The sequence below is a fragment of the Mustelus asterias genome, chromosome 27, assembly GCF_964213995.1.
Source record: "Mustelus asterias chromosome 27, sMusAst1.hap1.1, whole genome shotgun sequence".
Taxonomy (NCBI): domain Eukaryota; kingdom Metazoa; phylum Chordata; class Chondrichthyes; order Carcharhiniformes; family Triakidae; genus Mustelus; species Mustelus asterias.
The window spans coordinates 38,472,167-38,486,683 of NC_135827.1; the positions used below are offsets into that span (position 1 = coordinate 38,472,167).

Genomic DNA, 14,517 nt, shown 5'->3' on the forward strand with positions numbered 1-14,517 from the left:
AAGTGCGAACTTTAGGCTGGGATGAATTCATTTAGCTCCACCAATATCCTGATAGGGGGTTTCAGCAAATCAAAACCAAAGAGAAGGCAACCATCTTCGATCCAAAGTGCCGAGTGGATGATCCATCCCGACCTCCTCCTAAGGGCCCCAGTGCTACAGACACTGGTCTTCATTCAAATTGATTCACTCCACCTGCTATCAAGAAATGGCTGAAGGTACTGCATATTGCAAATGCGATGGGGCCAACAATATTCCAGCAATTGTACTGAAGACTTGTACTCCAGAACTTGCCGCAGCACTAGCCTAGCTATTCCAGTACATCCACCTGGGCAGTGTGAAAAATTGCCCAGGTATGACCACAAAAAGCAGGACAAATCCAACCTAGCCCAGTCCAATTATTGCCACATTGGTCCACTCTCTATCACCAGTGAAGTGATGGGAGAAGTTATCAACTGCGCTATCAAGCAGCACCTACTCAACAATAACCTGCTCAGTGACACATAGTCTGGGTTCCACCAGGGTCACTCAGCTCCTGACCTCAGTACAGCCTTAGTTCAAACATAGATGAGAGAGCTGAACTCCAGACGTGTCATAGAGTCATAGAGGCTTACAGCATGGAAACAGGCCCTTTGGCCCAACTTGCCCATGCTGCCCTTTTTTTTTAAACCCCTAAGCTAATCCCAATTGCCCACATTTGGCCCATATCCCTCTATACCCATCGTGCTCATGTAACTATCTAAATGCTTTTTAAAAGATAAAATTGTACCTGCCTCTACTACTACCTCGGACAGCCTGTTCCAGACACTCACCATCCTCTGTGTGAAAAAATTGCCCCTCTGGACACTTTTGTATCTCTCCCCTCTCACCTTAAACCTATGCCCTCTAGTTTTAGACTCCTCTACCTTTGGGAAAAGATATTGACTATCTAGCTGATCTGTGCCCCTCATTATTTCATAGACCTCTATACGATCATCCCTAAGCCTCCTATGCTCCAGAGGAAAAAGTCCCAGTCTATCCAGCCTCTCTTTATAACTCAATCCATCAAGTCCAGGTAGCATCCTAGTAAATCTTTTCTGCACTCTTTCTAGTTTAATAATATCCTTTCTATAATAGAGTGACCAGAATTGAACACAGTATTCCAAGTGTGGCCTTGCCAATGTCTTGTACAACTTCAACAAGACATTCCACCTCCTGTATTCAAAGTTCTGTCCGATGAAACCAAGCATGCCAAATGCCTTCTTCACCACTCTGTCCACCTGTGACTCCACTTTCAAGGAGCTATGAACATGTACCCCTAGATCGCTTTGTTCTGTAAATCTCCCCAACGCCCTACCATTAACTGAGTAAGTCCTGCCCTGGTTCAATCTACCAAAATGCATCACCTTGTATTTGTCTAAATTAAACTCCAGCTGCCATTCGTCAGCCCACTGGCCCAATTGATCAAGATCCCGTTGCAATTGGAGATAACTTTCTTCACTGTCCACTATGCCACCAATCGTAGTGTCATCTGCAAACTTACTAACCATGCTTCCTATATTCTCATCCAAATCATTAATATAAATGACCAATAACAGTGGACCCAGCACTGATCCCTGAGGCACCCCGCTGGTCACAGGCCTCCAGTTTGAAAAACAATTCTCTACAACCACCCTCTGGCTTCTGTCAAGAAGCCAATTTTGTAACCATTTAGATACCTCACCCTGGATCCCGTGAAATTTAACCTCATGCAACAACCTACCATGAGGTACCTTGTCAAAGGCTTTGCTAAAGTCCATGTAGACAACATTAACTGCACTGCCCTCATCTACCTTTTTGGTTACCCCTTCAAAAAACTCAATCAAATTTGTGAGACATGATTTTCCACTCACAAAGCCATGCTTTGAGTGACTGCCCTTGACATCAAGGCACCATTTGATGTGGGATGTTCGCTGATGATTGCACAATGTTCAGCGCCATTTGGATTCCTCAGATACTGAAGCAGTCTGTGTCCAAATGCAGCAAGACCTGGACAATATCCAGGCTTGGGCTGACAAGTGGCAAGTAAGGACCATCTCGAACCATTGCCTCTTGACATTCAATGCCATTCCCATCACTAAAGCCCCCATTATCAACAACCTAGGAGTTACTGTTAATCAGAACCTGACCTGGACTAACCATATAAATACTGTAGCTACAAGAGCAGATCAGAGGCTGGGAACACTGTGCTAACTCACCTCCTGTCTCCCCAACCATCTATAAAGCATAAGTCAGGACTGTGATGGAATACTCTCCTATCATGCCTGGATGAGTGCAGTTCCAACACACTCAGGAAGCTCAACACCATCCAGGACAAAGCAGCCCACTTAATTGGCACCCCTTCCACAAACATTCCCTCCCTCCACCACCTACACACACTAGCAGCAGTGTATACCATCTACAAGATGCATTGCAGGAACTCACCAAGGCCCCTTAGAGAATACCTTCCAAACCCATGACCGCTATCATCTAGAAGGACATGGGCAGCAGATACATGGGAACACCATCACCTGGAAGTTTCCCTCCAAGTCAATCACCACCCTGACTTGGAAATATATTGCTATCCCTGCAATGTTGCTGGGTCAAAATTCTAGAACTCCCTCCAACAGCACTGTAAGTGTACCTACACCTCAGGGGCCGCAGCGGTTCAAGAAGGCAGCTCAACACCGCCTTCTCAAGGGCAAGTAGGAATGGGCAATAAATGCCGCGCTAGCCAGCGACACCCACATCCTGTAAATGTAGCGTTGCCATCCCTGAATTCCCAAAAATCAACATTCTGGGGGTTACCATTGATCAGAAACTGATCTGTATTAGCCAGATAAATATCGTGGCAGGTCAGAGGCTGGGAATTCTGAGGTGAGTAACTCACCTCCTGACTCCCAAAAGCCTGTCCATCATCCACAAGGCACAAGTCAGGAGTGCGACGGAATTCTCCCCACTTGCCCGGATGGGTGCAGCTCCAACAACACTCAAAAAGATCAACACCAAAGTCAAAGCAGTTGCTTGACTGGCACCCCATCCACCACCTTCAACATTCACCCCCTCCAACACCAACACACGGTGGCAGCAGTGTGCATCATCTACAAGATACACTGCAGCAACTCTCCAAGGCTCCTTCAATAGAACCTTCTAAACCTGTGACCTCTACCATCTAGAATGTCAAAGCAGTAAACCTTTAGGAACGTCACCACCTGCACTTTTCCCTCCAGGTCACACACCGCCCTGATTTGGAAATATATTAAGAAGTCTCACAACACCAGGTTAAAGTCCAACAGGTTTATTTGGTAGCAAATACCATTTGCTACCAAATAAACCTGTTGGACTTTAACCTGGTGTTGTGAGACTTCTTACTGTGCTTACCCCAGTCCAACGCCGGCATCTCCACATCTTGGAAATATATCACCATTCCTTTACTGTCATTGCATCAAAATTCTCAAATTCCCTCCCTAACAGCACTGTGGGTGCACCAACACCACATGGACTGCAGTGGTTCAAGAAGTAAGAAGTTTAACAACACCAGGTTAAAGTCCAACAGGTTTATTTGGTAGCAAAAGCTACCAAATAAACCTGTTGGACTTTAACCTGGTGTTGTTAAACTTCTTACTGTGTTTACCCCAGTCCAACGCCGGCATCTCCACATCGTGGTTCAAGAAGGCAGCTTATCACCACCTTCTCAAAGGCAGTTTGGAATGGGTAAAAATGCTGGGCTAGCCAACGACATCCATATCTCATGAAGAATAAAAATGTAAGCAGCTGCAAAACTGTAGCAATGTGGGGAATCCATCAGCCAATTTGTGCACAGTAAGCTCCCACAGACTGTCTCCAGGTGTTGCTAACAGATAATTCAGGGCCAGGGGCATCAGAAACCTCGACCTTGCTCTTTTGCAGATAGTGCCGGGGAATGACATCTCCCCTGAGAGGGTAGACCTGGCCTTGGTTTAACACCTCGTCAGAAAGACAGCACCTCTGGCAAAGCAGCACTCCCTCAGTGCTGGATTGTGTGCAGAGAGAGAGAGATTCCAGCCTCAGGGGCAAACCCACTCTTCAAGCAACTCCTCCCAACTCAGTCCCAAATACACGGATTGAAAAGAGTATGTGTACGTGGTGGCACAGTGGTTAGTACTGCTGCCTCACAGTGCCAGGGGCCAGGGTTCGATTCCCAGCTTGGGTGACTGTGTGGAGTTTGCACATTCTCCCTGTGTCTGGGTGGGTTTCCTCTGGGTGCTCCAGTTTCCTCCCACTGTCCAAAAATGTGTGGGTTCGGTGGATTGGCTGTGCTGAATTGCCCCTTAGTGTCAGGGGGACTAGCTAGGGTAAATGCATGGCATAGGGCCTGGGTGGGATTGTGGTCAGCGTGGACTCGATGGGCCGAATAGCCCCTAGAAGGAGGCTATTAGCGTTGTTATTACACAGAATCACACTCTTAAACCCTCCCAGAATATCGAATCTAAAGATCTGGAAAGATTTGACTGGAAAATAGAATCAGCTCATGAATTATTACCCGACTATGGAACTGATGATTAATTAATGCCCCTGAACTTTTCCTGAAGAATTAATTCCAGGTCTGGCAACGTGGGCTGGGAGCTCCATATAAGGGAGAGGGGCGGGAAGATGATTATACTATTCCCCAACCCATTCATAAATTAGTCATTTACAGAGCCGAATGATACAGTAGCGGTGGGTTAGAAATGTTCCCCTCCATGCGAGCTCTAGTGTAATTTTTTAAGGTGATAGTTAGACTTCCGATCGACGTGTGGTTTAAGTGAATGTCGCCCGGGTGCCTTTAGACCCCTGTACATGTACCAGGAAGTCGATCCTTTACGTTCTTGGGCTGTTCTTGTGTGAAAGACTCTCTCTCTATGCTATAGATGCGAGGACTGTGTTTTTTCCCCTGGAATGGCAATTTAATCTCACACACAGCATGGCTACTAAAGAAGAGCTTTACACCAAAGTTGTCCCTAGAAAGAATCGGCAGAACCGACCTGGGACCGTCAAACATGGGTCAACTCTGGAGGTCTTCTTATCAATGGGATTCCCCAAACCTCGGGCGTAAGTTGGATGAGTTCCCGTGGATCTATTTCTCTCTCTTGTTTCTTTGTTGCAATTTTTTTTGTTACTGTATCTAAATGGCGCTGCGCCGATAGTGTTTCCATTTGATGTAACGTTTCTCTGTAACATTGATCTTGCTACATTGTTGGGAAGGGAGTTGTCACATGGCCTATTTTAAAACATGGACAAAATAGGGAATAGGTTGAAAACGCCCAGGATCGGGGGGTGGGGGGAGAGACACGGAACTGCCAGGTTAACGTTTTGGGGTCTCACTAAATCCCCCCTCCTCCTCCTCCGCCTTCGTTTGTGGAATTGAAAAAATTAACTTGAGATTTAAACGGGCCCCTTTCCACCCCCCTCTCTGTGTGTCTCTCTCTCTCACACACACACACACAATAATAACACTGAAATCTAGGCCTGCTCTCAGGAAGGTGAGAGATTGTCCCGGGTTGTTTCTGGAGCTGGATGCAGTGGTTGGTTACGTTGCAATTTCAGTGTGGCTCACCCAGAGGAAATGGGAGAAATTCCACTCCCGGGGCTGTGTGCAATTTCACCAGCCTGTTAGTTTCAATGGGGGCGGCGGTGTGTGTTTCATTCCCTCCCCTCTCCCTCTCCCTCTCCCTCCCAGAACGCTGCTGGTTTTGCTAACACCGGGAATTTTGCCCGGATTTCAGCGAGCTGTGGGAAAGCATAAATACTGCGGATTCTGGAAATGAGAGCAGGAAATGCTGGGAAAGCGCAGCAGCTCAGGCAGCAGCTGTGGAAAGAGAGGGAGAGTTAACGTTTCAGGTCGATGACTTGCTGAGAATCTTTCCCCTCTATTCCAATGAGCTGCCTGCATTCGGCCCAGTATGAAGATGATATTGTCCTGTTTACCAAAAGCATGAATGGAAACCGATTTCTCTCTCTCTCTGCCCCCCCCCCCCCCAAACCGCTTTTAAAAAGATGAATGCGGCAAAAATCCTTCTCCCAGGATTTTCTAACCAAAACATTTTGCCTTCTGGCTACTTGACTCTTTTTTTAATGACTTAGGGCTTACAGAACAGCACTGACACCTTGCAGTAATACTTCCTACAATGTTTAGATAATACTTCTGTTTAAATTCTGCTTGCAGAATTCTATCTAACCCCTTCCCTGTAGCTTCTGCAGTGTTACTTTTAAGAATTGTCCTCAAAATGGTGAACCGGTTTTGTTTTTGCTAAATTATAACCCTGACCCTAAATTCTGAGGCAGAGTAAATAATTAATGTTTAAAATCCACTGGCAGCCTGTTCAGTCACCGTAGAGTTCAAACCATTTGGCAAAAGAAGCAGCAAGGGAGATGAAGGAACACAAGTGAGTTGTGATCTGGAAGGTACTGTCTGAAAGGGCGGCGGAAGCAGACTCAACAGGAACTCAGAAGAGAATTGGATAAATTATTAAAAAGGAAAAAGAATATTGCAAAGCAGTGGGATTAATTGGATAGCTCTTTCCGAGTTAGCACTGGCTCAATGGGCCAAATGGCCTCCTGCCTTCCTGTAAGATTCTATCAAATCAAATTCTGCTTCTGTCCTGTGATGTGAGTCGTCACTGTTTGAGTTTGCATTCTGTGTTCACATCCAGTTACTTGTTAGAAAACAACATTAAATGTCCTTGCCTATGACACAGACTTGCATTTATATAGCACCTTGCATGACTTCTGGAGTTTCACAGCTGTTGAATCTTTTTTTTTTAAAAAAAAAGCGCAGTTACTGTTCTAATAGGAAATATTCTTTGCCTGCTCTGGGTGGCACAGTGGTTAGCACTGCTGCCTCACAGCACCAGGGACCGGGTTCAATTCCAGCTTCGGGTCACTGTCGATGTGGAGTTTGCACATTCTCCCCGTTGTCTGTGTGGGTTTCCTCCGGGTGTTCCGGTTTCCTCCCACAGTCCAAAGATGTTAGGTGGATTGGCTGTGCTAAATTGCCCCATAGTGTCAGGGGCAAATATGTGAGGTTACAGGAATAGGGCTTGGGTGGGATTGTAGTTGGTACAGACTTGATGGGCCAAATGGCTTCCTTCTGTACTGTAGGGATTCTATGATCAAACTTTCCAGATTTTGTAATCCTCGGACAGTCACCTCTCCATTTTAATGTGTGTGTTTGTTTTATTATTTTGTCCACTGGTGTATCCTCCATCTTAACAGGAGGCGTGAAGCTTCACCCCTGAAGCCCAATGGATTTGGGCTGTACCTTGCTGATTTAGTGCTAAGCTGACTCCTCACTTTCATTAGTCTCAGTGTAAAGTTTACTGTCCCCATGCAATGAGCCCCTGGTCTCAGTTGGGTAGACACTAGGAGAAGTGGAGTGGGCGGCACAGTGGTTAGCACTGCTGCCTCACAGCTCCAGGGTCCTGGGTTCAATTCCGGCCTCGGGTCTGTGTGGAGGTTGTACATTCTCCCTGTGACTGCGTGGGTTTCCTCCGGGTGTTCCGGTTTCCTCCCACAGTCTGAAGATGTGCGGGTTAGGTTTATTGGCCATGCTGAATTGCCCCTTAGTGTCCCAGGATGTGCAGGTTACCGGGGTAAATACGGGGTTAGAGCCTGGGTGGGATTGTGGTTGGTGCAAACTCGATGTGCCGAATGGCCTCCTTCTGCACTGTAAGAATTCCATGAACTAACTTGATTCAGTTATTTTTGTTGAGGTTATGGAGAGGGTTGATAAGGGTAATTGGGTTGATGTGGTGTACATAGACTTCCAAATGGCATTTGTTAACAGAAAAGGCTTGTCAGCAAAAGTTGAAGCCCATTGAATAAAAGGGACAGTGACTGGATGTGTATGAAGTTGACTGAGCGACAGGAAACTGAGAGCAGTGGTGAACGTTTGTTTTCCGGACTGGAGGATGTTATATAGTGGGGTTCCCCAGGGACACTCTATTAAGACCAGTGCTGTTATTGATCTATATTGATGACATGGGCTTCAGTGTACAGGACCCAATTTCAAAATCTGCTGATGACATGAAACTTGGGAGGATATTTATAGACCTTAGAGAGGCAGGTGGTCTGGGTGGACATGTGGCAGATAAAATCTAATGTAGAGAAGTGTGGAGTGATTCAATTTGGGAGAAGAATGTGGAGAGGCATGATTTAAGGATCTAATTGTAAAAGGAGTGCAGGGGCAGAGGCAGACCGTGTTGGGTCCTGAGCTTTATAAATAGAGGCATAGCCTACAAAAACAAGGTGAACCTTTACAAATCACTTGTTCAGCATGGACTGGAGTACTGTGTCCAACTTTGGGAACCACACTTTAGGGAGGATGTGAAGACATTGGAGAGAGTGCAGAGAAGATTCACGAGAATGGTTCCAGGGATTGGAGACGCTGTGACTGTCCGACTTGAGGTGAGGGGGAGATCTGAGAGTGTGCTGGAGGTAGATTCAATCACGGCTTTCAAAAGGAAATGGGAAAATTATCCAAAGAGGAAAAACTTCAGGGTAATGGATAAAGGACAGGGGAATGGGACTAGCTGAGTTGCTCTTGCAGAGGCTGGCATGGATACAATGGACTGAGTGGCCTCACTCTGTGCTGTACATTCTATGATAAGGAAAAGGAGTTTGCTTTCCCTCTCGCCACCTTGCCAATCTAGGCAATATCATCAGCACAGGCCGCACTTTTATGCTGGCTGTGTCTTCATGGGCCTCCTGACTCGGAAGGTTCTGGGTTTAAGTCTCACTCCAGAGGCTAGAGCCCAAAATTCAGGCTGACACTCTCAGTGCAGTACTGAAGGAGTGCTACATTGTTGGAGGAGCCGTCTTTTGGATGCAACTTTCAACTAAGGTGCTGTCTACTTCCTCAGGTGAACCTCAAAGACCCCTGTAGCACTAATCCGAAAGAATACTGAAAGGCCTGGATAGGCATGGGGAAGATGTTTCCATCAGTGGGAGAGACTAGGAGCCGAGAGCACAGCCTCAGGGTAAAAGGATGACCCTTTACAACTGTGATGAGAAGGAATCTCTTCAGCCAGAAGGTGGTGAATCTGTGGAATTCCTTGCCACAGAAGGCTGTGGAGGCCAGGACACTGAGTGTATTGATGACAGAGATAGATAGGTTCTTGATTGGTGAGGGGATCAAAGGTTACAGGGAAAAGGTGGGAGAATGGGGTTCAGAGAGTTATCAGCCATGATCAAATGGTGGAGTAGACTCGATGGGCTGAATGGCCTAATTCTACTGCTACATCTTATGATATTTATTTTTCAACTGATATCACTTAAAATCAAATGATTTGGTATTTTTTCCGCTTTTATTTGTGGGAGCTTGCTGGGTACAAATTGGCTGCTGTGTTTCCTGCATTATAACAGTGTCAAGATTCAGTAAGTGGAATGTTCTGAGGTCATCAAATGCACCCCAGAAATGGGAAACCTTTTTGATATGTGTGTGTTTTTAATCTCATTTAACTTGCCAGCACCAAAACCCTATTGGAAAGATTAAACCAGTGCTCTCTTTCTGTGATATTGTTAGTGCATCATTTTAAACTGCTCCTGGTGCTTCTGTCTCCTGAGCTTCTGTCTCCTGTGCTTCACCCCGGCACTATCCAGCTCACAATGCTCGTCACCAGGTGACAGCCCAAGGTTAATGGAGTGAAATCTATAACTGTGTTGTTGCGTGTTTTTTCGTGAATCAGATGGTTTACATTTCATAGAACCACAGACATTCCAGTGATACCACTGATGTATCTCCATGAAAGCATTAATATTCTTTAATACATGCGGCAGCGGTAGAACTTTCTGGCACTCGACTGCAGATTAATTGCAGCAAAGAAATGTCAGCTGTATCTGACTCTTCCATTGTGAATGGCATCAATGCTCGGGGCCTGAAACTAACCTGATAAATTAACCAGCGCAAAAAAAATACCAGTGGTGATTCTGGGAATGAAGAGGGAGAACTCCAAATACTGGAATAAAACTGAACATGAAGTCAGAGTGATCGAAATAAACAGCAGATTTATCAGTTCCATGGAACAATGGGCTGAATGGCCTTCTCCTGTGTTTTATATAATTCCACATGATGTTTTGGATCTTTACTTGAGGGGAATATGCCCCCCTCACCGCTCTCCTCAATTTATTTTGTCTTAGTTTACTATCCTCCACCCGGTTTGAATTCAGATCTGATGATATTCATTAGTATTTGAACAAAAACAGCCATCAGAAGGGTTAATGCAATGTCGGCTTTTATCTCCATGGGGCTGGAGGAAGTTATGCCTCTTGTTGTATCGAACCTTGGTACAGATGGCATTCGGAGTGCAGTGCTCAGTGTTGGGCATTGTCCCTCAGGAAGGATGTACTAGCCTGGGAATGGTTGCAACAGGTTCACCAGAATGATACCGGGCAAAGATTTTGAAACTTTGGCAAAATAACTGGAGGGAAAGTGAGAATTATTTTCACACACTGTGTCTAGTATGTACTATCTCAAGGAGTGCTAGAATCAAATTCCATAGATTTCAAAAGGCAATTGGACATGTGCTTGAAGAGAACTAATTTGTAGAGGAAAAAGCTGGAGCTTGGGATTAATTGGTTAGTTCAGTCATATTGCCAGCACAGAAGAGATGGGCTGAATTGCCTCCTTCAGTGCTGTAAGATTCTGTGATTTCAGTAAAAGGGTGAAACTGAAGCCAAGTTGCGTTGGGTCGGCTTGTATTTTTTCTGGTTTCGAAGATTGAAGTGTTGTTTAATTGCGATCTTTAACATGATCGAGATTGAGTAGGGGAGGTGCAGAGAAACTTTCCTGTGGTAGGCAGACCAGGACCTGGGGGACACAATCTTAAGATTAGAGCTAGTCCATTTGGAAATGAAATCGGGAAGAAATTTTTAACATACAAATTCTAGAAATTTCCCCCACAAACCCCCAAGACCAAGGATGTTAGGTCAGTTGACATACTGAGGCTGAAATTCAACCATTTTTATTACTTTATATTTTTATTTTCCACTTCTGACATCTTGCTTTCCATCTTGTTTCTCTCCCCCTCACCCCACTAGGACCCACTGCCACATTCCTACATCCTGCACCTTTGTTCTTCCATTTACACATTCCGATTTCTTCATGGATGCTTTTAGCACCATTCTCAGCCTTTATCATCACCATTTACATTCCCTTTGTATTTTTGTCTATGCCGTTCCTATCAATTACAGCCCCCCCCGCCCCCTCTCGCACAGTATAAATCTTGTCCAATTTTCCTTGTCTTCAGCTCTGATGAAGGGTCATCCAGACTAGAAACGTTGGCTCTATTCTCTCTCCACAGCTGCTGTCAGACCTGCTGAGATTGTCCAGCATTTTCTGTTTTTGTTTCAGATTCCAGCATCCGCAGTATTTTGTTTTTATCTGAAATTGATCCTTTTTTTATTCATAGAATCATAGAATCCTACAGTGCAGAAAGAGGCCATTCGGCCCATCGAGTCTGCACCAACAACAATCCCACCCAGGCCCTAGCCACATATCCCTACATATTTATCCGCTAACCCCTCTAACCTATGCATCCCGGGACACTAAAGGGCAATTTAGCATGGCCAATCAACCTAGCCCACACATCTTTGGACTGTGGGAGGAAACAGGAGCACCCGGAGGAAACCCACACAGACACGGAGAGAAGGTGCAAACTCCACACAGACAGTGACCCAAGCCGGGATTCGAACCCGGGTCCCTGGAGCTGTGAAGCAGCAGTGCTACCGTGCCGCCCTTTATTGGTGAAGGATACAATGCAGAGATCAGTTCTAATTAATTGGAGGAACGATTTGGAATAGCGGAATGATAGAGGGTATATGGAACAAAGGTGGTTACGGTGTTAGGTCAAAATTCAGTTCTCATTAAATAGTGGAATAGTCTCAAGTGGCTGTAAGGTCTCCTCCAGTTCCTAGATTCCAGTGAGTCCTCTTTACTTTCCCTTACTTCTCGCAGTCTGCAGCATTGAAAGTCCAGGTTGTTGCCATTGAATCAATCACTGGGATTGTTTATGGATCAGGGCAGCACGTGACACAGTGGTTAGCACTGCTGTCTCACAGCGTCAGGGACCCGGGTTCGATTCCCGGCTTGGGTCACTGTCTGGGTGGAGTTTGCACGTTCTCCCCGTGTCTGCGTGGGTTTCCTCCGGGTGCTCCAGTTTCCTCCCACAGTCTGAAAGACGTGCTGGTTAGGTGCATTGGCCATGCTAAATTCTCCCTCAGCGTACCCGAACAGGTGCCAGAGTGTGGTGACTAGGAAACTTTCACAGTAACTTCATTGCAGTGTTAATGTAAGCCTACTTGTGACAAGTAAATAGACTAAACTTTAAAGCTAAAACTTTAAACTTTCTTTTCAACATTTGAGGCTGTTAAAAACTTCGTGGACAGCACGGTGGCACAGTGGTTAGCTTTGCTGCCTCACAGCACCAGGGACCCTGGTTCGATTCCGACCTTGGATGACTGTGTGGAGTTTGTACATTCTCCCCGTGTCTGCGTGGGTTTCCTCCGGGTGCTCTGGTTTCCTCCCACAGTCCAAAGATGTGCGGGTTAGGTGGATTGGCTATGCTATATTGCCCCTTCAGTATCAGGGATATTAGCAGGGTAAATACGTAGGGTTACGGGAATAGAGCCTGCGTGGGATTATTGTCGGTGCAGACTCAATGGGCCGAATGGCCTCCTTCTGCACTGCAGGGATTCTACGTTCAGCTGGCCAGCCAAACGACACTCTATGTATAGCAAGTTTGGCCTTCCTGCTCCGTCTAACTGTTTCTTTCTCATACTGCCCACTCCCAAGGGACAGAGAATAACAACCTTTGTGTTTGTAGTTGTTGGGGTGTCTGCGTCAAGATGTGAAAGCTGCTGCAGAAGTTGTTTAGAGTGAGGGGTACAGTTTTGAAGCAGCACAAAGCGATATGAAGGTGAGGCAGTCCCTGGATGGTGGAAATCCTGTTTCCATCGCTCTGACATCAGCTGTACTTTCCAACAGCAAAACAACAGAATTGAAAATATTTGTTTAATCCAAAAAAAATCAGCTTGGAAATGGAAGAGTTTGTGTTGAACTAACTGACACTTTAATGAAATGAATTGTTGTCCTTGATAATGAGGGCATATAGTTGAATAACGAGGGATTTACGATTAAGATATATCTGAAAATAGATTCTATTGAATGGGCTACCATTTAGAATTTGTTATTTAACAGACAGTATATAATACAAACTGTTCCATGGTAACACTCATATCTTGGCTCCTAGATAGGAAGTTTCAGCATGTTGAATGGAAGATATTTGGGAAGAATTAGAAAATGCATTTAACTGTCCCAGACTGATGCTTCACAGTAGCGGTAAAGCAGAAATTGTTTTACACTCTTAAATAAAAAAGGAAATGTCTCATCAAATATCTGCAATTTTAAAGTTTCTATCCTCGTTTTCAGATTTTCCATGGCTTTGCCCCTTCCTATCTCTAACCTCCAACAACCCCCGAGGATCTCTGCATTGTCCCAGTTTTGGCACCTTGAATATCCCTGAGTTAAAGTTTATTTATTAGTTACAAGTAAGGCTTACATTAACGCTGCAATGTAGTTTCTGTGAAAATCCTCTAGTTGCCACATTCTGGCACCTGCTCGGGTACACTGAGGGAAAATTTAGCATGGCCAGTGCACCTAACCAGCACATTTTTCAGGCAGTGGGGGGAAACCGGAGCACCTGCAGGAAACCCACGCAGACACGGGGAGAACGTGCAGACTCTTTACAGACAGTGACCCAAGCTGGGAATCGAACCCGGGTCCCTGGCACTGTGAGGCAGCGGTGCTAACCACTGTGCCACATGCTGCCCACAACTGTGCCTTCAGCTGCCTTGGGATTGTCTGATAACGCAGGTGTGGAACATGGTGGCATAGTGGTTAGCACTGCTGCCTCACAGCGCCAGGGACCCAGGTTCAATTCCGGCCTCTGGTCACTGTCTGTGTGGAGTTTGCACGTTCTCCCCGTGTCTGCGTGGGTTTCCTCCGGGTGCTCCGGTTTCCTCCCACAGTTCAAAGATGTGCGGGTTCGGTTGATTGGCCATGCTAAATTGACCCTAGTATCATGGGGATTAGCAGGGTAAATGCATGGGGTTATGGGAATAGGGTCTGGATGGGATTGTGGTTGGTACAGACTGAGTGGGCCGAATGGCCTCCTTCTGCACTGTAGGGATTCTACCGTAGGACATTTTTAGTATGTTAAAGGCATTATGAAAATGCAAGTTCTTGTTGTGATGAATAAAGATGCATTTACATTTGTGTTCAGATAACTTGTCAGAATCAGACGTGCTTCTGATGCTGAATATCCATCTAAAATGGTGACCTTCAAAACTGCTGGAAGGCCTGTGCATTTGCAGAATCTCCTGCACATTATTTCAGTCTCTGCTTGTCTTCCTTTTTCCTTCATACTTTGTGTGAGTTACCTCTGATTGTCCGACCGACACCCGTTCCTCGGGAAGGTGAACGTTTCTGAATTGTGGCATTAACTCGTG

At 45.7% G+C, this 14,517-nt stretch overlaps 2 protein-coding genes across 2 annotated transcripts in view; one reads left to right on the plus strand and one right to left on the minus strand.

Annotated features, from left to right (window-relative positions):
* LOC144479966 (uncharacterized) overlaps window positions 1-14,517 on the minus strand; it is a 418,329-nt gene that overhangs the window by 61,377 nt on the left and 342,435 nt on the right. The gene's annotated exons all lie outside the window — the stretch shown is intronic.
* Window positions 4,680-14,517, plus strand: part of LOC144479964 (ubiquitin-associated and SH3 domain-containing protein B-like) — a 145,050-nt gene continuing 135,212 nt past the window's right edge. Inside the window, exon 1 of the mRNA XM_078199092.1 lies at window positions 4,680-5,064. Within this exon, the coding sequence (XP_078055218.1) occupies window positions 4,937-5,064 (128 nt within the window). The 5' untranslated portion in view covers window positions 4,680-4,936. The remainder of the gene's footprint in view (window positions 5,065-14,517) is intronic.